The following is a 22,671-nucleotide window of genomic DNA, read 5'->3' on the forward strand; positions in this document are numbered from 1 at the left end:
ATGAACTCATGAATACTGCATGATCAATTCAGAAGCACAGATAATGATTGATAAATGATTGACAAATCAAAAATGTAAATGAGAATACATTTATAAGACTGATAACAGACAGTAAATTACCATGGAAAGCCCATGTCAGACACAGAAAAACAAATCTGCAGGAGCGTATAAATTCTAAATGAAGTGGAACTGAAGCTGGATGAAAATACTCTCCATACTCTATGCTGCTGCTTGGTACTTCCATATTTCACACACTGTGTTGACATTTGAGGAAACAGTTATCAATGCACAACCAATCCACTAGTCACATGACAGAAACGAGGAGTGCAGATTATTAACACTGGATCCCTAGAACACTCATAATCTCTTTATTCAGTCAAAACAATAATAATAATAATAATAATAATAATAATAAAAAAACGTTCTTGTGAAATATTACACACCAATAGTTAGTCTCACAGTATTTAATAAATTATTTCTATTATTATTAGTTCTTCACAATTCAGGTGGTCATTGAGGGGACGGGGGAATTTCACAGTACCTACATTTAGAAAGGTTTTCGTGTATCTGTACGTGGAGTTAAACTTTATAACTGTTTATATGCCAAAAATTCAAAATCATCCACTGTTTATATTTGCTTCATGAGCAGATGGCCTGATCCCAGAGTGAAGAAAGTGTTTCCTGACACTCATCATGTCACTTCAGTAATCTGTCCTGAAACGTGGACTTGTTTGTTTGGTCCTTTACCGTTTACGTATTGTTCTTCTCATTGGCCTTGAGTTGATGAATCCTTTGTCAGATCACTGTCAAGTGACTGATGAGGTTAAAGAAAGTGAATATTGGACGGGCTGTTTTTTTGTTTTCTGTTTAAAGTGTATCATTTACTTTGTGTAGGTCCTTGGTATTAAATTAATATGCACATTATGAAGAATATTCTGCAGTGGTGCCTGGCTGCAGTATGGACCAACATACCACTGAGAAATGTTGGTGTATTTATAGCGGCAGACTCCAGAGAGTCATGAGGAACGAGTGGAAACTCAGTGTCCTATTATCTTCATCCCTGTGCCCACAGAGGCTGCTATTCTGAGACAGTTATGCAGCAAGGTATCGTTTTTAATCAAACGGCAGGGAACTCAAACACGCTTTTCTCTTTTCGTGTGAGATGCAATAGAAAGAGCACATTTTAATGAAATTCCAGAGATGAAAAAAAATGAGTGGTTTGTCTTTTGATTTTTCAGGCTGACAGCTCTTCAGTCCTGTCGACTCCTGCTGACACACAAGGTGACTTTATTCTACATTCTTCAGCATTAATTAATTTTTCTTAAACTTTGTGTAATACTTACATTTTATGAAAGTTAAGTAATCTATTTTTTTTTTTTTTTTTTTTTAGAAAAAGAGTTTGCGTATATATATATAAAATTGCATTAAGTCCTGTAGATTACATTGAAATAATAATAATCTGGGTGTTACGTTCAGGGAGAAGGCTTCCACACAGACCCTATTGTGAACGTGTTCATCTGAACTGTTAAAAATGCTCCCGCAGCCTCTGCTGTGTGTGTGAGAGAGCTGCACAGTGAGGGCGGGGACGTCTGCTGGAAGCAGGACAGTGTGATGAAGAGGTCAGCGCCATCTCTGCCGCCCCCCGCCCCCCCCACTGCCTCCGCCTCCCCCTGTCAAGCCGAGCGTGTTCGGACCCCCGTCAGCCTGCGGTAAGATTAAAAAAATGAAAAAACAGTTTCTGAAGATGGGAATTATCACATTTATGTTTTTGGTTTCACAGTTTCTCCTGGGTTTTTCCCTTCAGGTTTCTTCCCGTCTCTTCTCGATGCGTCCACTCCGCCGGACGCTGCCGCTAATTATGTCAACGTCGGCCCCCTCCGGGCGAGGAGGGGAGAGCTGGTGTGCGCGGAGGTCAACCCGCAGGAGCCCAGGTCACGCAGCGCTGCGGGAGGTAAATCAGACCTGCTGGGCTGCAGAAACACTGCAGCTTCACCAGCGGGACACACTGTAACTTCTGCAACCGGAAAGTCGTTCCTTTGTTCTGAATTTCGACATTGGCTCTGGAAAAAGAATGTTTATTGATAATGATTCACATTGAGAACAGAGAATGAATGAAAAGAAAACAAGTGTCTTGATGAGAAGACGTTTATTTATGCAGCACAGTCGCACATACTCGACCTGTTAAAATGACGCAGCCAGAGGAAGAGAAACACTTCAGTTTCTACTGATTTAATCTGACTTTTAAAAAAAGCATTAACGATTTATTTAAGAACTACTGATGGAAAAATACACATATATAAACGACCTTTCCCTTGTTTCCCAGCACCGGCTGAAGAGGGCTCCACCGGGTTCGCCCACCACGACAGTCCTGCGGCGGTGGCGGTGGGGGCGGAGCTTGCTCAGGGGAGAGGGAGCGACTCTGCGACGCCCGACGTGACGCCACTTCGTAACAGTTTTCATTCTCTCCATCTTCAATAAGCTACTTAAAAAAACCCATCTCACACCAAGGCCTCGTTCACACAGCAGCTTAAACGGAGCCACAGTCCATCGTGGAACTTAAACAGTGGTGCCAGTGTCTGTGAATTCCCACAAACAGTCCATTCCACTTGAAAAAAGAAAGAAAAACGTCTGGGAGGTCTCTTATGCAGCTGCCATCTTGTCTTGTTTAAGTGTTTTTCTCACATTATTGTGTTTATATTGCTCATTTTAAGCCCTGATATGTTACTTTACTTGGCTTCATAGCACTTACATCTGTTAAGGTTTGTGGAAAATGTGTGTTTTCTTTTTTACTTTTTTCTCAAGACGACTGCTTGGAGTGTAAACGGCCTTAATTAAGAGACGGAGGAAGAAGCACAGAGCTCACTGCTGCAGATGGGAGACGGATAAACAACAGCTTGGGCTGTTTTTTTGTTTTTTTTTAATCATTTGTTTAGATTACAAGTTGGGAATTTCTGATTTACTTTATTCCGACTGGGCATAAAAGGTGCATCTCAATGCAAAAATAGTTTAATTCAAACTACGAAAATCCATTTTAGATCATGAATTTAGCTCACAAGACTGAAAAATTCAGTATCTAAGTGTTAAGAGTTTGTAAAATGAGATGCTTCTAATATTTAGAACTCATTTCTGTGTAAATCAGTTCACCTCCATTGAGTTCCGTGTCATTTTTCGGGCTGCACCTGTATTTTCGTGCGCTCCGTTTGAAATGATTCTTTCACAACCTGCTTCCACTCCAATCAGGCGTGAAGTGCGAAGCTTCGTCAGTAAGAAGCGTCTGAGAGTCAAATCTTGACTGAAGGCGACGTTATTTCAGACGCGCCTGTTCCCGAGCCGGCCCGTAACGACATCCATCTCTTTAATGAGAGGCTGTGCGAGCGGACAGGAAGTGATGAGCGCCGCCTGCTCCAATCTCTCGCCTCCTCTTTAGATCTCATCGGGACAAATCGGCCAACATTTGATGTGAGTGTATTTTTTTTTTTTTATAGCTTCAGTTTTCCATCAGGAAGAGGAGGAGAAGTCATTTCCCCACGGAAACGTTCTTCCTCTACGATATATGTAAATATTAACTTATTTATGCTGAGACGGTCAGAATTATATGAAACTATATTTTTTAAACGTCAGTTTGTATCGTTGGCACTTGTATCGAAATAAAGATTGCTGGTTTAATGTTTCTGAGCTTCTCTTCCCCGCTCTCGGAGTATTGATCAGACAAACGAGTTCGGGAATAAGACAGTTTTCTATTGGAAATCGGTAAAAAAAAGAAAGTTCTTAAAATTTTCAAACAAGAGGAACTTAATGGAAGGCCAAATTTTAAACAGTCAATTCCACTAATTTTGACAAAGAAAAGAAGCAATACAACATTGTAATCTATAGTTTTATTTTGTCACTATAGAGTTTCACACTAAACTGATCCATTTCTTTCAACCACAACAGCTGATTCACAACAAAATGTCATCTGCATAGTATTTACAATCAACATGAATTTCATTCATTCAATTTGTACCTAAAAAACAGTAAAAAACACGGATTTCTTTACAGGAGCTAAAAGGGAATGAAGGGGTGTGTGTGTGTGTGTGAGCTCGCTGAACCTTCCCCTCTCAGAGCTCGTTGTGTTGGAGACCCTGGCGAGAAATCTTGTTGGCCAAATCCTGCATGTGTTTCTTCATCTGAAATCACAGGAAGAGACGAGTTGGTGACTATTTCAGGGCAAATCAGAAACTGACTGTGCTTTTTTTTGACAGATTCTTCAGAGTGACGGACATACTCATCTCCACAGCTCATCCCACAAATGCATGTTTAATACAAATGTAGAAAGCAAACTAAAGAAAGAAGCTATCGGGATCATTAATGAAAAGCATTGATGCAACAAACAATCTAACAAATACAAAAGTTTAGTCCCATAAAAAAAAATATTAAGTCACACGTTTTTTTGTTGATTACATATAAATATAAACTGATAATACCATCTGGCACCACTAGATGTCTCTGTGTGACAATTTTACCTCTAATATCACAATATTTCACTGTCACAGCAAGAAAGATGTTCTTGGAAAACGTAAAGCTACAGCGCAAAATTTGAACCCAAAAATATAACTATATAGCAGAACGCAGACCTCAGAATGTCTGAAAAACTGCTGCTGTGATGAAGAAAAACTATCGTTGGCGAAAAGCGCAACAGGCAGAGCTGAGAAAAAACAATAAACAAAACACGAGAAGGCTGTGGAGATGGAGTCAGAGCGTTTTTCCTCAGTGGCTCCGAGCACGACGGTGAAATGAACGGATCTCAAACCGAAGCTGCTCGGCCTCACCTTGTACCCCATGTCCCTGGTCTTCTCGGCCAGGTTGTCGTACTTCTCCTGCGTCCTCCGGATGTGCTCCTTGTCGCCCAGACTCTCCACGTGCTGCAGCTTCTGGTGGGACAGCTCCAGCTGCTCCTGGTAGTGGCTGTGCTTCTCCACTTTGGTCTCGAAGTGACACAGCTCCTCCTGAATTAGCATGTAAGAGAGAAGAGCGACCAACTCAGCTCACCTTTAATTACATGCACAGCTGCACAGGAGAGCCGATGCGCATCTCAAGCATCTATAGAGGAAATGTCACAGAGGAAAGTCAAGCTGAATGTTTTCCTGTGATAAAGCCCGTCTTTGGGCTGCAGAGCGAGAAAAAAAAATGACAACTGAAATTGAAGTTGTTCCCTGCTGAAGGGACAAAAGGTGGAAGGAGCACAACGAGCTTTAGGAGCGCAAAATACTTCAAAGATTCACCACAAACAGTGCGATTAGACTGAGATGTGCTCTCCTCTGCGTGGCACGAGGGCCACTCAGCGGCAGAACAGCAGAGTTAGAATGGCCGGGCTCAAAAGAGCCCTTGATTAAAAAGTTTCCAAGAGTTGTTGGGACGATAAAACAACAGCAGCGGTGCAGAAAGAGCCGGGTGAGAGCAGAAGTGTCGGTGTGAGCGCCACCTTCAGAGAGTCCAGCTCGTCTCGGCTCAGGTTGGATCGCTTGGCGGCCTCCCACAGCTCGATCACGCGGGGCTCTCGGAACTCTGCGGAGCGACAAGACCAAATGAGGAATCAGCCAGAGAGACGGTCTGGAGCAGCAACAACACCAACGACGACAAGCAGACGTTTCAGCTCCATCACTCTGCTGATTTTAACTAAGTGAGGAGAGGAAACTGTGAAACATGACTTTCCACCGAGGCGTCGGCAGGCTGGAGGTTGTTGGAAGAACTGATTCGGACCACGGGATTTGCGCAGCAGCAGCATCTCATCCCGTCTGAGGGGAAAAATTCAACGTGAAGGCGCTCGGCGGCGGCGAGGAGATCAAACCACTTTCACTGAGGGAGAAGTTTTTCAAACCGTCTCTGTTACACTCAGCCTGGAGGCGAGCGGCACATAAAAAGACTCCGACTCTCCTCCGCTGCGAGAACAATCACAGCCTCAGTCTTCACAGTCCAATCGCTTCTCTGGAATCAGACGAACAAACCTCACAGACACTCGCCGGTCTGGTTATTTAACAGAGACAATTAAAACAAAGAAAAACTGTTCACCTGTCGTCCAAAAAAATGTTCCTCTCTCAGATTCTATCATATTAATATCCAAAAGCAATAACTTCTCTCGTTTCTTTGAAGCTTTAACTTTAAATATTTGATGAGTCATAATATATTGTCTGCTATAAATGGCTTTTGAAGCACATTTTATGATTTTAATTAACTTCTGTTATAACTACGACCAAGCCAGTCTTTCAAATACAGATGTGTCTTTTAATGCAATTATCTAAAGTCTGAGCTGATAGTAACTATTTATCGGGATTCTTCTCAGGAAATGTGAGGATAAAATGTGAATGTGAAAAGTGAATCTCGCTGACCCCCAGATGTCTCCTGCTGCTGCTGCTCGCTCCGACGCGGCACAACCGGTACAATTATGACCCGAGGTTAAGAAAATCACCAGCTGATCCCTGACCCCGGATCAAATATTATTCTAAGAGACACACGATGCGTTTTTACTGGAAACGTTGTCGTGTCAACAGAGGCTGGAGCATTTTTAGCTTTACTGTGGAGGTGGAAGCCCACCTGTCTGAACAGGTTTCTGGAGGAAAAGCTGATTATAACATCGACTCAGTGGGAGAAGAGAAACTGTTGAAAGATCAACCACAGAGAAGAGACTGAGACGTCTGCTTCCAGACAGGAAAACATTTGGGACAAACTGTTCAAACTTTGACTCAGAACAAAAAAAACCCCATCCCAGATAGAGAATAAAGAGAGAGAGAGGCTGTTTTCTGTAAGATAAGTTTGGATGAAACACGGATTGGTGGAACGGATTTCATTTTTTCTTATTTATAAACTTATGAGAGCAAAACAGGAACTTGGCAGAAGCACAAATGGGGTGAAAACCTCAGTGCAGTTAATAACCTGTAATGGTTCTGACTGCTTTATTTATGGTATGACTTCTGCACGCTTTCGCTGACTGATTTCTGAAGAAACCCTGCAGGCAGAAAGCCGCTCTGAGGTTTTTCTGCTTTCTTTGCTCACTAACTTCCACGGCTGCACCAAAAACAATGTATGAAGACATACAAAGTGAAATAATGAAACAACCTGGAGGGACACGAGGGGAAGTCAAAGACTCATCATGAATCAACAGGAAATGTATTTCCTTCATTTCAAACACACACACAGTTTGTGTGAGGAGCTGAGACACAAAAGGCTGCAAACTGTGAGCGGCTGTTTTAAAGTGACATTTACGTCACTGGATGAACGCAGCAGTTTGAGTCGCTTTAAATAAACTCTTACAAAAACGCTTCTCTCCGACGTCCTTTCCATCCTGGACGTTTGGTTTTCAAATGAAAGCGCAAAACACTTAAGCTTTTAAAGAACCGCCGAGAAACACAGCAGTGTGTGATACTGTGACTACAAAACGCAGTGATTAAGAGGAGGAAACTGCAGAGTGAGGTGGAGTGTGTGTGTGTGTGTGTGTGTGTGTGTGTGTGTGTGTGTGTGTGTGTCCCTCACCGCTGTCGTCGGTGAAGCCCTCGTGGCTGATCTTCCGCAGGCGCTCGAAGCCCTGGTTCAGGCCTCTCATCTTGTCCTTCAGCTCCGTGTGCTTCTGCTGCAGCAGGTGCTCCTTGGCGTCTCCCTCCAGGTCGGAGATCACGTTCTTGTGGATTTCTGGGGGACGAAAACAAAGTGGAAAGTGAGGCGTTTATACAGTCACTTCTTAAATCGTCGGGGTAGAAATCCATATCTTCACACACGATTCTGTATAACCACAGCTTGATTATCTGAGCAACCTTCCTAAATATTGATTTGAGGACAATTTCACACCTGGAGATTTCTCTCACTTCCATGTAAATCACAGGTTTGCATGGATGAGCTACAACACAATCTTTTGTGCTTCCCACTCGAACATAACAGTGATAAGAACTGTAGGATATTTATATTTGATGGTAGGAATTTGTCTTGAGGAGATTCAATAAAGAAATGTATGCTCCATTTTGTTCTTTAAAATGAATTTTAACATTGAAACATCTAAAAATTGAAACCTCATTGATTAAGAAAAAAAAAGATATTCCCTTAAAAGTATATTTTTGGTAATTTATTTGCATTTCTTTGCATTATTTTTGATTGTCGTTTTATTATTTCACTGATCTGGCCCACAGATTCTCTAAAACCAACTAAACTAGTTACCAGCTGCCAGTTTTCACATGTAATGCCACACACACTCATGCACAGTAGAGAATATAAGTGTGTATTGAATAAATAAGACTCGCTCTGAAAGGTTTTATTTAGCTTCAATATTGGGGGATTTTCTGTTGAACATCTTCAAATAGATGCTGTTACTTTTGTCAAGGGTACTTTCATGCTTCAAGTGTTTGAAAAACAGATTTTTCAGGAACTTTAGGGCATCATAAGGAACATTCTGATGGGAGTATTTTAAATGTATTCATGAAAATGTCCTGATGCTGAAAAGCAGGCATTGCAATAGTTCTATCAAGTCATTCGGAAAGGTTATATTTGAATATCAATCTCACGCGGGCTTTAAGATGACTGTGAGACGATCAGAAGGCAGATTCAGAGTGGACAGCAGCACAGCGGCTGAACAACAACAGCTGACATTTAGACAAAAAGCAGAAGGAGGAGGAGGAGGACAGGGGAGTCCATCTGAGCCGTGGACGGAGGCGGAGGCACGGTGGAGGTGCAGGGAGACTCCCCTCCAGCCACCGTGTGATTGGCTCCGGCTTTAAAGGCATCAGACAGGCAGAAAACGCCCCCGGCGTGTTTGGCAGAGCCGTCGCACAGCGGAGAAGTTCTGGCGCAGACCAGCTGCAGCGTGTCAGTCACATCCGACGGAGACGAGCCGGTCCTCCACGCGTCCCGCCGGCCCCGCTTAAAACTCGCAGCGTGGCGCGACGCGGCGGCATGGGCTGCCGGCGCGCAGAGCGGTGGGCGGCAGCATGTGCAGTCTGATGCTCGCCGCCTACGTACACGACCACATGGCTGCACAGACAGCCAGCGCTCAGCCTGCAGAGTCTACACCTTCAAGACGCTCCACAAACCCACAGATTAGGCAGAGAGGGGGTGAGGAGGGGGGCTGTGGTCTGTCTGAAATACATAAACCACAGCTTATTAGAGGAAGGGCTGGGACTTCAACACATTCTGGTGTGTGTACGGTCACGTAAAACCACAGATCGATGTCAGGCATTACGTTCAGACGGCGTTCTGATCTCCTTACATCTCACATCGTCGCGGACAGTGGGCAGATTGATCTTATAAATAATGTGTTTTATAATGAAATTCTACGCGGATTGCCCCAGATGACTGTGTGTGCATGCAGCAAACAGTATAAAGTCCAGGTCAATGGTCGCACTAATACTCCGCAATCATCTATTATCCAAATTGGCCTTAAATATTTCCCTCTGACTTCGGACTCATACAGCATATTGGGGACTGGATCTCAGACTGTTACCAGCCAGTCCGCCACCGTCCACAGACAAAACATACACGTTTCATCTTCATGCAAAATTGTTTGGCAAAGTCGCTGAAAGCTTAATTAAGCCTCTTAAAGCATTTTTTTTGTAAAGCCATGTACCAGCTAATGTCCCTATCCACAACAGATACTAAAGGTGTTTTAACAAATGTTAGACAGATGAGACAGAACTGCTGAGAAAAAGTTCCGCTTTTTTTTGTTTGTTTGTTTTTTAACTCAACTTGAGCTGCGGTACTCCAATGCTAAACATTTGGACCGAACACAATGTTCCAAGTGAAAATACATAATTTTTCCATTTTTGCTTCAGAAAAGTCCCGCATTTAAATTAGAATTTATTTCTTGAGAGGATAAACCCCTGGAGATGAACCAGTAACTTTTCGAAAACGATGCTCATTTACACGGAAACAGCAGACACACTGAAAACGATGTTTTCTCACTGAGTCACTAGCGGGTGCTGTTGGTTGTTTCTGGATTGAAACCACACACGTGCACAGAAGACCACACGCAATCAATACATATTATTATGGAGAAATGTGAAGAAGCAGCATTTCTGAAACCGGCTGTCGCCTGTCGTCACAGTGACCCGGACTGATAAAGAGATGATGAAACGCTACGGACGCAGCAGAATAGTAGTCATCATAAAACTTAAGATCAATTCTATGCATACTATATCTATGCTTTCTGCGTGCTTTTCTGTAAAAAAATTATTTTAAAGTTGTTCTTCTGTTGGTAAACCTGAGAGCAGAAGTGATCACACTGCAGAGGCGCCGCAGAGATTGACGGGGCTCACCCTCCGTCCTGCTCACGGTGTCCATGAGGATGTTGTACTCGTGGATCTTGTCCTTGTGGTGCTGGAACTCCCTCTTCAGATTCAGCAGCTCCTCGGTGGAGAACTTTCCGGAGTTCTTGGCCTGGCGGGGGAAGAGCAGTACGAGAAACACCGTCTTCAAGAGGAACGGGGATGTTTTGCATGACTGATAATAGCACCCTGAGCTGGATCGATGCGGTGCAGCCACAAGGTAACACATCTGAGAAGGCGTAGGAGGGACGACAAGCGAGTGAAAACTTTCTGCATCGCTGAGCTTTTCAGCAGCAAAACGCAAGAAAGCTCTCATGGCGCAACCGATCACACACAGTTTTAAACAGAAAACGATCCATCAAGTCTAAACGAAGCTGGATCCTCTGAGTCTGGTTCTGCAGGTTTCTTCCTGTTAAAAAACAGTTTTTTCCTTCCACTGTCTCCTCTGCTGGCTAATGTGGAATCGTTGTTAGAATCTTTCAGATGACTGTGTTGTATTTGGCTCCAGAAATAAAATTAATCTGGATTGAAAACATTGATTTTCAGCTTTCCTTTTACTGTATTCTATACTTGCTGTTTTAAACCATTTTATTTTCTTTCTCCTAGTTGTATATTTTACTTTTATTTTGTCAGTTTTATCTGATCCTTAATACTGAAACCATTAAAACAATTGAAAGGTATAATAAATTATCTTCATATTTTGAAAGGTGACCGAGTTCTTTCTGGAGACTTGTAAGGCACACTTTGCGTGAATTTGTAGATGTAAAGAGAGCTTGCAGCCTGTCTTTGTGTTTGAATATTCTCCAAGTAATCTGATTACCTCTCATACATGCGAGGTTAATCAGTGACTGTAATTTGACCGTAAGTAGTGTGTCCCTCCTTGTGTTTGTCCTCTGACGGAGGGTGTCTAACTTCAGACCTCATTTACAACACAAAGTTTTCAAGTGAAAATACGAAACTTTGCGTTTGCCTTTTAGGTGTCTGTTTACACGACAACGGCGCTCAGAGCAAATGAAAACCTTCTAACCTTCTGAAACTGGTTCCCAGAGTGGGACTTCAGGCAAATTCTTAAACTCCATCTCCATGGAAACGGGAGAAATTCAACTTTCTGAAGACACTGCTACTGTGCATGTGCACCACAGGAACAAAGTCTCCAGTCTGTCACGACTCCCAGTCCATACTGTGCTGGACCCTCACTGATCAACTGTGCATATGCATAGACGTGTGCATAATGAGTGCGTATGAGCATTCCTGTGCAAAGTATGGAATTTAATAAGTTGTACTTACGAATGTGTCTAAATACAAGTAAAACTCTGACTATTCTTAAGCACACAGTCTACTGATAGATTAATGAAACTACAAATGGAAAGTATGAAGAGAGCCACAGCAGGCGCAAACGCTACATATGTCCTCAGTTTGATTTCATTAAAAATGCTTAGATAGGTGATACAATTCAGACAGAAAGAGACATTTTGCAGATGGTGTCAAAAGGTGTAAAAGAAGCTGTGACACATGGATGAAATATACGTCAGTGTTCACTGAAGTTTTGCCGAAGAAAATCGCTCTATAGGAACTAGGGCTGAACGATATATCGTTATCATATCTATATCGGGATATGAACATTCAGGACATTAGTTTCTCAAAATCAACGATATCAAGATTTCCCCCGCTTGCCCTGCATGTAAGCTTGCCCATGCACAGGTAAGGCCAGCCAACCACAAACCTCATTTACTGGTTGACAGCTGATGGCAGAGGGCGGTTGCAGAATCTGTACAAACGAGTTTGGTGGTAGTGGCAGTGAGTTCTCATAAATAAAACTGCATTTTTTTTTATATCCTTTTGTATTATGTTTTTATTTTTCTGAAAAATGCTTAACTTTCACTGAATCCATTGTAATATAGCGTATCGATATCGAGATATCTGGCATGGATATCGAGATATGAAATTTTGCCCATATCGTTCAGCCCTAATAGGAACTGAGTTTTCAAAGTGCAGCTGATCTGTTTGCTGAGAGCACAGAGTGGCTTCCCAGTAGTTAAAGGTGCATTAAGGAGTTTTACAACCTTAAAAATACTTATTTTCCACCATAAATATGTTACACATTTTTAATGATGTGTACAATGTGCCCTGACATATTCATTACCAGTACCTCTAACAGCGCTAAATTGTCACTTGAAAGTCGCAGTGCCGGTCCGGCACCAGCATTTTTTTGGGGGGAATTTGAAAGGAATGACGTAATGCGCGCTCCGGCTGTTAAGTTTCGTTTTGTCCGCCATTACTCCGCCAGATGCTTAGTGAGCAACAACTGAGAAAGATCTTCCAGAAAGTAAGAAAAGACTGGCTTCTAGCACTGCCACAGCTCCAGCACAGACTCCACCAGGTAAAAGAAACTTAAATCCTACTTGAGCGCTACTAAACGAGCAAAGAAAGAGTTCCCTCTTCCGTGCACGCAAGCCACAGGGACGAGTTTTTCACTAAGCTGCATTACGCCCAAGGCCTGCAGGGGGCGCTGTTTCGCTTAAAACGTGCAAACTCCTTAATGCACCTTTAAAGGTGCCAAATGATTTGTTATTTGTTTTGTCCGTAGGTTCTGCCAGGTTCTGAGGGTTCAGTGACACAGTGACAAAAAACCTCGTAAGAATCACAGTTTCATCCAGTGACTGGTAGTCTGGTGGCAGAATTCAAGTTTTCATTGGTAAGACAGAATGTAGGAACTTTCCTACGCTCTGTTGATAAATGAGGCCTCTGGGACTTGGCAAACAACCAACAGTGCCGACCTGTGGCCCGACATGCTAACATTCTTCCACATCTTTCTCCAACTTAAATCCTAAAGCCAGTCCCAGCTGATCGAGGCCTTGTTTACACAACGTTTCAGGTAAAAACACACCATTTTTGCTTCTTCGTTTAAGAAAAGTTTTGTGATTATCCAACAGGGTTTTGAAAACGATATCGGTTTAAACAGAAACCGTGAAAAAGATACAGAGGTCATTTTTTGAGCACTTTCAAAGACAAATGGAAAGTTGTGTCTTTTCTCTTATTCAGTGAGTTTATAAGAAACCTGAAAAAAGTTTTTGAGTGTTATTTAAGATAAGGCTGCTGCATTTGAATCTCTTTTTTTGTTTAGCATTATCATGTGCTTTGTATTGTCGGGGAGAGAAGAGGTGCTGCTCCTCACCTCAGAGTCCAGCTCGTAACAATGTTCCGCAACTCAGGATAAAGATCTGGAGAAAACCTTTCACCACTTCCTTTTTCAGACCTCCTTCTGTTTTCAACAGCGCTGCTGCTGTCAGTGTGCCCACAGATAACCCCTCAATACCAGTCTGTGAAGAACCAACAGTGCAGGTATTGCGTCCACGTAGAAGTAAAAACTAGTGCTGCTGCTTTTTCATAACTGCAGCATGGACACGTGCAGCCCTGTAGACAGTTGAGATAGTTGTTTTTTTTTTCTTTTCCCTTTCAAAAGAGCAGCATCAAAAATCCCATAAATTCACAACAAAATAAGGACAGAAAGTCGAGGCAGGATGCATGAAAAAATACAGTATTTCAGCACTGCACACACACCTTGTTCCAGAGTTTGTCCAGTCTGGGGTCGTCGAACACGTCTCCCTCTTTGATGTCGTGGTCTTTCAGCGAGTTGCTCTCCCGTGGCCTCGTGTCTCTCTTTCCGTCCATCCCGTACTTTGCCAGGATCACTGCGCGAGAGGGTTGGAAGACTTTAAACGGTGGTGAGTGATCACAACGAGGGCCAGTTGAGAGAAAACAACCAGAGGAGAGCATCCAAAGTGTCCGAGACACATATATTCATAATTTAAACACGAGTCTGAACCCTGTGAGGGGAACTCATGAATTACAAAGACAGCGATGCAAATTTTAAAAGGGAAGAGCAGAGGACGCCTAATGAGGGCCAACAAAAAGGGCTTAAAGTAAGAAAAGCTGACAGGAACTGGTCAAAACAAATGTGCTTTACTTTGTTGATAAAAGTAAATAAAACTGGTGAAATAGCTGTTTATTTTTTCAGTTTGACCTATTAGATGCATTTAACTTGAAGACATCAGAAGAGAAAGTGTGAAAACCACAAACAACTAGAGCAATTCCCCAGTGCTTTTAGTTTTATTTTCTGTGTGTAAAAATAACACATTATATGGCAGCAGTGCTTCAGAGCTGAGCATACAGTCAGCCTTCAAACCAGGGGTTTCAAACATGAGGCCCGAGGGCCAAAGCAGGCCCGCAACAGGCTCCAATCTGACCCACCAAGCCAACAAATAAATGGTAAAAATTCAAAGAAAACATTGATTTAAAAAAAAAATTACTGAAGGCTGTAGTGGACACAACAACACAAGACTCAACGTGAGAATGAAGAATGATCGCAACTGTCGTCGATCAGTCTGGATTGTTCAATGGTTTCTCCAGTGGCAGCATCTTATTTCTTTTCTCTTCTTCCATTCAGCCGTCGTCTAATTTCCTCTTTAAGGTCACAGAGGAGCTGCAGCCGGCTGCAGCAGACCGAGGGTGAAATTCCGGCTGAACCCTGGAAAAGGTCGTCCGCCTGTCAGCAGTCCACACGTCCACGGATGTGACACATGTACGATCAGCTCCGAGTCACCTGACGGCTTGGAGGAGGAAGCCAGAGCAAACGTGCATGTGCATCAGTAAAACTTTAAATACTAAACCGAAGTTGGACTTGAAACTCTTTCTGCTCTGTTAAAGTCTGAAAGCAGCAGCTGATTCAGCGCCACCTCAGCATTGTTGTAACTCATCATAGTTACTTATTAATTCCTGCGTCTTCATTACAAGGCTGTCCATACATAAAGGAGCTCATTCCGAAGCCTCATTAAGGTGATGCCATCAGGAGAGCACGGGCTCTGTGGCCTTGCTGGACCTGTATAAATCAAATATTATTCAGTCTTCAAGGCTGGTCGTGAGATTGTTAACTAAAATGGTGAAACAGTAAAAACCAGCCTACGCTGGGAAGCTGCTGCCGTTCGTCTTTCAACGTATCGAAGGTGTGACGAGAAAGTAAAGAAACGGAAAGATTTTTTTTTTTTTTTTCTGACCCTTTAAGAATAACTCAAGGAGAAGTAGACGGCTCAGTGGGGGAAAAGGTTTCATGATGTCCTTGTTAAAAATTTATGTTAGTCCAGGTAAGGAGCAGGAAGTGAGTGTGGTGCTGGGAGAGGGAAGGTCACGCCACCCCGGGGGAGGGGGGAAGGACACGTGTCCAGAGGTGGACCAGAGTCTCAGCTGCTCCGAGCTGCTTCCTGGCTCACCGCCTGCAGACGCAGAGGCGTAAAAATCCCTTTATGCTCATTATCCAGGCTCTTTTCATGAATTAATCAAGCATTACTTGATGCACTGTGTCACCTTGTAATTGAGGCAGTGTTCACACGAAAAGGTTTTCTAGTGAAAATGAAAAAACTTTTGTTTTGGGTAAAAACAATGTTGTCCTCCAGAGTGTCATGACTCCCAGCCCACTCTTGTTTTAAAATGAAAGTTTTCAAGTTGACAGTCAACGTAATAACGGTCATACTTGTTCGTCTCACCATACAAATGTCCATTTAGTCCCACTGTCAATGTTTAGAGTGTATTACTCTCTGGCATGTGTGTCTAACACACCTGTTCTTTCAGCTGCTGATGGTCTATTAGTGTAATAATGGAGGACAGATACTGTGTACAACGTGCAATTTGTACACTGTGTAACGGTCGTTTCATTTTAAATTCATCACCAGCGGTGAATGGCTCACAATTTTGCGTCACTGCCACGTTTACAGGCCTGCGGAGACATTCGTACTGGAATTCTGCCTCTCGACAGTGACTCATGAGGTGCCACCGCAGCAATGTACATGTTACTAAAAATAATGAAGGTATAGATGCACACGTTTCCTTCATGTGTAAAAAATAATCTCATTGAGGTATGAGCTTCTCATGTATTCAGCTCAACGTTGAATCGAACCTGGGTTATACTTTAGAGAAACCGAACTGCTGTACTGGTAACAAAGCTATCTTCTGACACTGATCATCTAAAACCCGATGACAAGTTACTCGAATTCAGCTCATGCGCTAAACTTAAACATATTTGGTTACCTTACTGTCACTAATCAATGGACAGCGGTCTCCATTGATGACTGCTGCTGGTAAAAGTCTTCACCCCACATCTTTATATTTAGAAACAGGCCTCACTGATTCTACAGGATCAATGTCATGTAGAAAACTAAAGAAAAATAAATGCTTATTGCGTCTGCCAAGACTGCAGAGACCATGACGCTTTTTACTACATGAGCTTATTTCAAATGGAGATCCGGAACAAAATCCAAACCTTGAACAGAATTACAAATCACTTGTGTAAGACAGACACAATAACAAGTACACATGCAATATCATTTGTGATAAATACGCTTATGTACAATACGTTACTGTTTTTGTGGAATTTCTTTTCAATCAGAGCCTTTTTGTGCATATCTCACCCGCAGCATTTCAGAGGACGTGATTTGTGCGTGACGGCATGATTCACTACACCTCAGTCATCTGCAATGTCTCTATTGTGTATGTTAATATCGCAATAACGCCATGTTTGCCATATACTGGGGAACAATAACAGACTTAACTATTCCTCGTGGTAATCTTTCAGCTAAAACAAAACTGTTTGAGGCTATATATAGCTTGTCAAAATCAGAAAAGTTGAAACGCAGCATGCCATGGTGAAGTTTAACGACAGGTTGAAGCAAAAGAAAGTCTCGTCTCACCGTTGAAGTTGCGCCTGAGTTGTGCCTCTTTCTCTCCATTCTCATCCAGGCCTTCTACCTTCATTTTCTTCCACTGCAGCTCATCTTTCTCCTGGATCTTCAGGTCGCTGTGCAGCTCCGCCTGCCGCACCGGGGACAACTGCATCTACCAAAGCAAACGGAGAACACAACGCTGAGCTTGTTAGGTAGAAAGATTGCGGACGTTCGCAACAGCACAGGATAGAGCTTGGATAGGTCGTCAGTCCATCACAGAGAGATCACAAACACACAAATCTTCACACCTGAAGGCAATGAGATTCACAGATGAACCTCGAATGCAGGTTTTTTGACTGTGGGATGAAATCTGACGACCCAGAGAAAACTCAAGTACACAGTGAGAACATGAAAACTCTGCCCAGAAAAGGCCCCAAACAGACTCAAACTGGACTTTTCCCTTGCTGTGAGGCAAGAATACAAATCACATCAGGTGCAGGATGAAAGTGCTAAGAGACTGTAACTTGTGAAGGATTTAGTCTTTTATTTCTGACTATGAAAACACAATAATACATGGAACTTTAATGACTTAGAGAAACACTACTTATGCTTCATGCCATGAAATCAGACGTCTCTGATCATGATCCAAATGTTGTGCTTGATGTCTTACATGAAGCAACTCTTTCAGGACATTTCTTGTGTGGTATTAGTTAAATATGTTGTAAATGGAAGAACTGAAGCCGTTCTAAAGAAAACATCTAAATTACTGATAAAGAATTCTCATTTTATCAAATAGGCTATAACTTATCTCGACTGGAAAGGTTTTCAAAAAAAGATGATCAACTTGAGGTCTTGACTTCTACTATATAACAAAAAGCTTTAAAGGATACTAAATTAATATTTAATTGCAAAACCCTCCAGTAACTATTCAGTTATAGTGACTTTCCCTCCATCCGTTGTCATATACCTGTGAGGAACAATAATTAAAACGTGACTGATAGCTGACAGACGGAGGGTTGTTGAGTCAAGATGAGTTCATAATCTTCTTTTTAAGCTATAACTACCATCATTATTAACACAAACCTTTGACAACTGATTTCATTTCATATCAAGTGTTTGTGGACAGCTCTCAGCCGTTTATCAGCTCTAATCTTAATAAATCGAAAGCCTCTCCTCTCCATATTAGCCTTAAAACAGTGATCTGTCAATATTTTAATCATATTCTCTGTGATGTACTCACCCTCTTGGCTTTCTCCCACACCTGGTTCAGTTTAGCTATCCTGAACTCCACCGGCTGCCCATCACTGCCGCTCGGTTTGGCCTCGTTCACCTCCCGAGAGTATTTTCCAGCCATGACTCCCACTCCGAGGCAGAGAGCCGCGAAAACACACTCTAATCTCATCTTTATAAACCCCTAAAAACCGAAAAAGAGCCGGAAAAACACACGTTAGCTTCACAAATATTAGCTAAACCGGTGGATAGTTGAGGCGCACTGCTCTGCCCGCAAGTCATGTGACTGAAATGGGGGGGCGGGGATTTATAAACGGTGCATGCTGGGAAATGTAGTTTCATGCGCAGGTCTGTCTCGCTGGTCTGCACCATTAAGAACTACAAAGCCTGGATTTCAGCGTGGAGTGGTTCTAACAACAGAACAGACAAATCTGAGAACGAATTGAAAACCTCCACGCGATTACAACATCTGAACCATACCAGTGTTATGTGTTGAAATGTAATTATCTATCTATTTACAATATTTAAAGCTCTTTTGGGCTTTTCTAAAAGAGAGACCCTATGGGATTAATACAGTATATTCTATTCTATTCTATTCTATTCTATTACATCTTCACTCAATAAACACAGGAGTATTAACAAGGGTATGTTAACCCATACAAAAGTAGACATGTAGGCTAATGCAGTATTCATCCCACATTTCATCCAGAACATACACTGCCCACAGTGTAGTCATAAAATCAGCATGTAGAGAGGTGGGTGGGTGCTGACAGGGTGGATCTGCCGTGTGTATTGTTATGTCTGATAGCTACAGGAGGTAAAGATGTACAAAAGCTCACGGCTACACTCTCTGGATGAAGCTGTTTCACACAGTGTGAGGTATCCGGAGAGAGCAGAGTGTCCCACAGGGGCTTGAAGTCACTGTTCATCATGACAGTTTAACCATCTTCCTCTTCACATAATGTAATCCAAAGAGCATCCCATGACCGAATTACTTAGAAACAAGAAGCTCAGTTTATTAGCATAGAATCATAAACCAAACGTTTGTTGCATGGTGCACATCACACATAAAGCACAACTAACAAACACCATACAGAATGACATTAAAAAAATTCATGAGTTTGTGGAAGACTTTGCTTTTCCTTTCCCAGACTGTGACATTATGAGCACATGAGAGCAAAAAAATGGACGATAAAAGAAGGGAAGTGTTTACTTGTGAATTATTAATGAAACTCAACAAACTTTATAATTAAATCAAACCCATACATGGAGCCTGTGGAAGTGGTGGGCCAGGTAAGATATGTATGTCGATTAGGTTTACAAAATACCCCAAACTCTACTGAATTCAATAAACTATAAAGATGTTTTTGCTTTGGCAATATCTCAACAACAATCACGAATTACACTGCAGGTATATTTTCATACCGTAACAGGAAAATCAGTATGAGCCGCCACATATTGTTTAATGTCAGTCTTCACCATCAGGGGATGTAGTGAGTCATGTTAACGACTGTCAGTCTTTGAAGAGAAGAAGCAGCATGCTGATGCTGGTGGAGCAGGGTTAAATATAAGATGTGGCACAAAGAGAAACAACACAGCACCAGATACATGAAGGCCACTCAACACAAAGCTTTTGCTTTTCACCTTTAATGCTGCACTCAATTTTGATTTATTCAAAACTATTCTAATGAAAGGATTTTAATGATTGATTATTTACATGCAAAGTACATACATGTATTCCTAAGGTCTTTATTCATGTAGTCTATTCCTTAATTGGCACAGGCTGCTAATTGTGTATATAATTTACATCACACTCTTTGATGTTGACAGTTTGGTTATGTATGAGCATTGAAAACAAGCGAGCGACTGAAAATTGTCAGTTGTGTCCTGTTTTTCCACATGATTAATCGAAGTCATATGGTCTAACTCATCGAACGTTCTTATACAATCATCAATTGTTTCATGTTTTTTACTATTACTCAATCTTCCTAAGTAATTCTAAAATCTGTCATATACTACAAAGTTCTTCTACACTGACCTTCCAGCAGAAAACTTATGTGTTTTGTTGAACAGCTGTTCAACAAAACAAGGTGACTCTAAAATACATTGTGCAGAAAAACACAACCCTACCAAGCGCCACTCAACATGAGCCCCAGAAACTGACCAGATTTTAATTAGGATTTGATTGAATTTGAAGACACACAAGATCAAATTCAAATAAGACTTGTATGACTTTGCACTGTTCTTTTACTGAAGTTGGGCCCACAAGGGCACTTAAAATATCCGCCGCTACTAAATCTTTTTCATCCTGTCCATTCAGGGCACTCTATTCAACCCTAGCAGATTGTTCGCCGCCTCCTCGCCATTCCTTCAGCCTCTTCTTCTGCTGCACCATCCATCTCCATCTCCCCAACTCTCTGTGCTCTTTCTTTTCTCCTCCTGTATGACAGCTCTATCTGCAACACGCTCTCTCCAATACATCTAATCCCTCTCCCCAGCACATGTCCAGATCATGTCATCATGGCCGCTTTGTGTGTAAAATGCTTCACCGCAGCTGTCCCTCCGTTCTGTTCGCCTTCCCTCCCGTCTGTCCTGATCGCTCAATGTAAATCTCAGCATCGTTATCCAGCCTCGTGTTTGTTAGACAGGCTCACTGTCTCCAAACCATACATCACCAAACGTCTCACTATTGTCGTAAAGCTATTCAATCTAGCTGCGGTCCTCCAGTCCCACGTCGGCCCTGACACCCGTCTCCTCCCACCCCATCCTGCATGCACGCTCCTCTCCTTTGAACTGTCTCCATGCTTGAACCAAGGCGCTCTTCACATCTTCACCTTCCCTCCTGCATCCATCTCATTCACACACATATATTCTGTCCTATCTCCACATCCACTTCTCCCACTTCTTCTGCTCTCCCAACAGATTACAATGTCATCTACAAACGCCAGGGTCCAAGAAGCCTCTTTCCTGAACTCATCGGTCATCCTTTCCATCAGCACTGTAAACAAGAAGGACCTCACCAGTCTCTCCCAGTCATCATGTCCTGAACCACCCTCCTACCACAAATCCTTTCTCGGCTCCAGCACTCTCAAAACAACAGAATTAATCTTTGAAACTCTTTCTGGGCATGAAACCAGACGACTCCCCGCTGATCTGAACCTTACATGGCAAGCCTGGCTCCGATCACTCTTTCCCATGTGGCTGATTAACTCTGTAACTCTTTAGAGACTGCAGATCTGTGCTTCACCCTTGTCCTTATCGCCAGTTTTCAACTCTTCAGTCATCCTCTCGCTGTCCAGGACCGTGTTAAATAATCTGGTCAAAAAGTCCACTGCCCTCTCCAAACTTCCACAGGTATGTCATCTGTGCCAACATCCTCTCCACCTTTCATCCTTTGGGTCTTTGAACTTCCTCCATCCACGTCCTGCCTCTCTCGTTTCCCTCATTCATCACCTCTTCAAAGTCCTCTTTCCGCCTACTCAACACGCTCTTCGCTCACTAGGACGTTGGATAATCTTGCAATATTGATGCAAAAAGTAGAAATAAAATTAGAATCTCCATATAAAAGGAGGTGCAGAGGCTGAGTGCTTTTGTGTCCGAGGATGACTCAACAGTTTTTTTTTTTCTTTCAAGCGTGGTTTACGATTATACCAAAACAGATTGAGAAAGAGGAAAAATGGAAGATCAGTGATCAACCTAATTTGATTTAGTTTGTGGCATTCACTTTAAGGAATTTTAACTCTCCTATCGACTGCCTACTTATGGGGTAAAAACACTGACTAAAAAGGAATATTATTTGTGCGTTCTTCACTCAGTTATGGTGTTAATTAACATATAAAAGGGATGATAAGCAGGCCAATTGTAAATGTTAACTTCTGACATGCTCTTCAGCTCCCTTTCACCCTGCTCCTTCCCTTTTAGGCTTTGTTGTGATTTATCTTGATTTACTGCTTCCCCACGTAACGTCTCTTGGCTTTAACAAGCAGAAATGTCCGCCAGAGATCTGCTATTGATGCGAGCCATACTTAATGAATGTGTCTGTCTGCTTATAAGGACAGCCGACCGCCAGGAAAGGTCAACAGCGGCTCCTCTGAGGGAGGGCCGGGGATGCTGTGGGAAAATAATACCGCTTTCTGTGCACGTCCCATTAACACAGCTGTCTGGAACAGCTGCAGCATCATGCCAAGCATTTACATTTAGATGACATAGTGAATGGTTAAACATTGACCAGAGTGAAATATTAACTAAATTATCACTTTGAGAAGTAACATTCTAACATTCTGTTAGTTGTTTTTTCAAATTAGTAATTTGTTGTTACTTCTCATCATAAATCACTTTCTTTTAACAATCACTGACATCCAGATTTCGGATCTTCCTCCTCCAGCTGATCGATAACTTCAGGTTAACTCGGGCCCTGTTTACATGAACAATTAACTTGTAATGCATCC

The 22,671-nt window shown here is 42.4% G+C and overlaps 1 protein-coding gene across 1 annotated transcript; it reads right to left on the reverse strand.

Annotated features, from left to right (window-relative positions):
* Positions 1 to 2,272: 2,272 nt before the first annotated feature.
* LOC115390961 (alpha-2-macroglobulin receptor-associated protein-like) lies at positions 2,273 to 18,500 on the reverse strand. The gene is made up of 8 exons (XM_030095024.1): positions 18,234 to 18,500; positions 17,021 to 17,165; positions 13,842 to 13,972; positions 10,272 to 10,392; positions 7,507 to 7,662; positions 5,462 to 5,544; positions 4,809 to 4,985; positions 2,273 to 4,166 (listed from the first exon to the last, which is right to left on the reverse strand). The coding sequence occupies exons 1-8, from the start codon at positions 18,393 to 18,395 to the stop codon at positions 4,098 to 4,100; spliced, it is 1,044 nt and encodes a 347-aa protein (XP_029950884.1). The 5' UTR covers positions 18,396 to 18,500; the 3' UTR covers positions 2,273 to 4,097.
* Between the last annotated feature and the right edge of the window lie 4,171 nt (positions 18,501 to 22,671).

This window comes from Salarias fasciatus, chromosome 6, assembly GCF_902148845.1.
Source record: "Salarias fasciatus chromosome 6, fSalaFa1.1, whole genome shotgun sequence".
Taxonomy (NCBI): Eukaryota; Metazoa; Chordata; class Actinopteri; order Blenniiformes; family Blenniidae; genus Salarias; species Salarias fasciatus.

Excerpts from the sequence above, each read along its gene's own strand:
- LOC115390961 (XM_030095024.1), bottom strand. The coding sequence starts at position 18,395 with ATGAGATTAGAGTGTGTTTTCGCGGCTCTCTGCCTCGGAGTGGGAGTC. Across the intron at positions 7,663-10,271 it reads CACCGTGAGCAGGACGGAGG|AAATCCACAAGAACGTGATC; the intron begins GTGAGCCCCGTC and ends TTCGTCCCCCAG. Across the intron at positions 4,167-4,808 it reads CCAGGGACATGGGGTACAAG|ATGAAGAAACACATGCAGGA; the intron begins GTGAGGCCGAGC and ends CTGTGATTTCAG.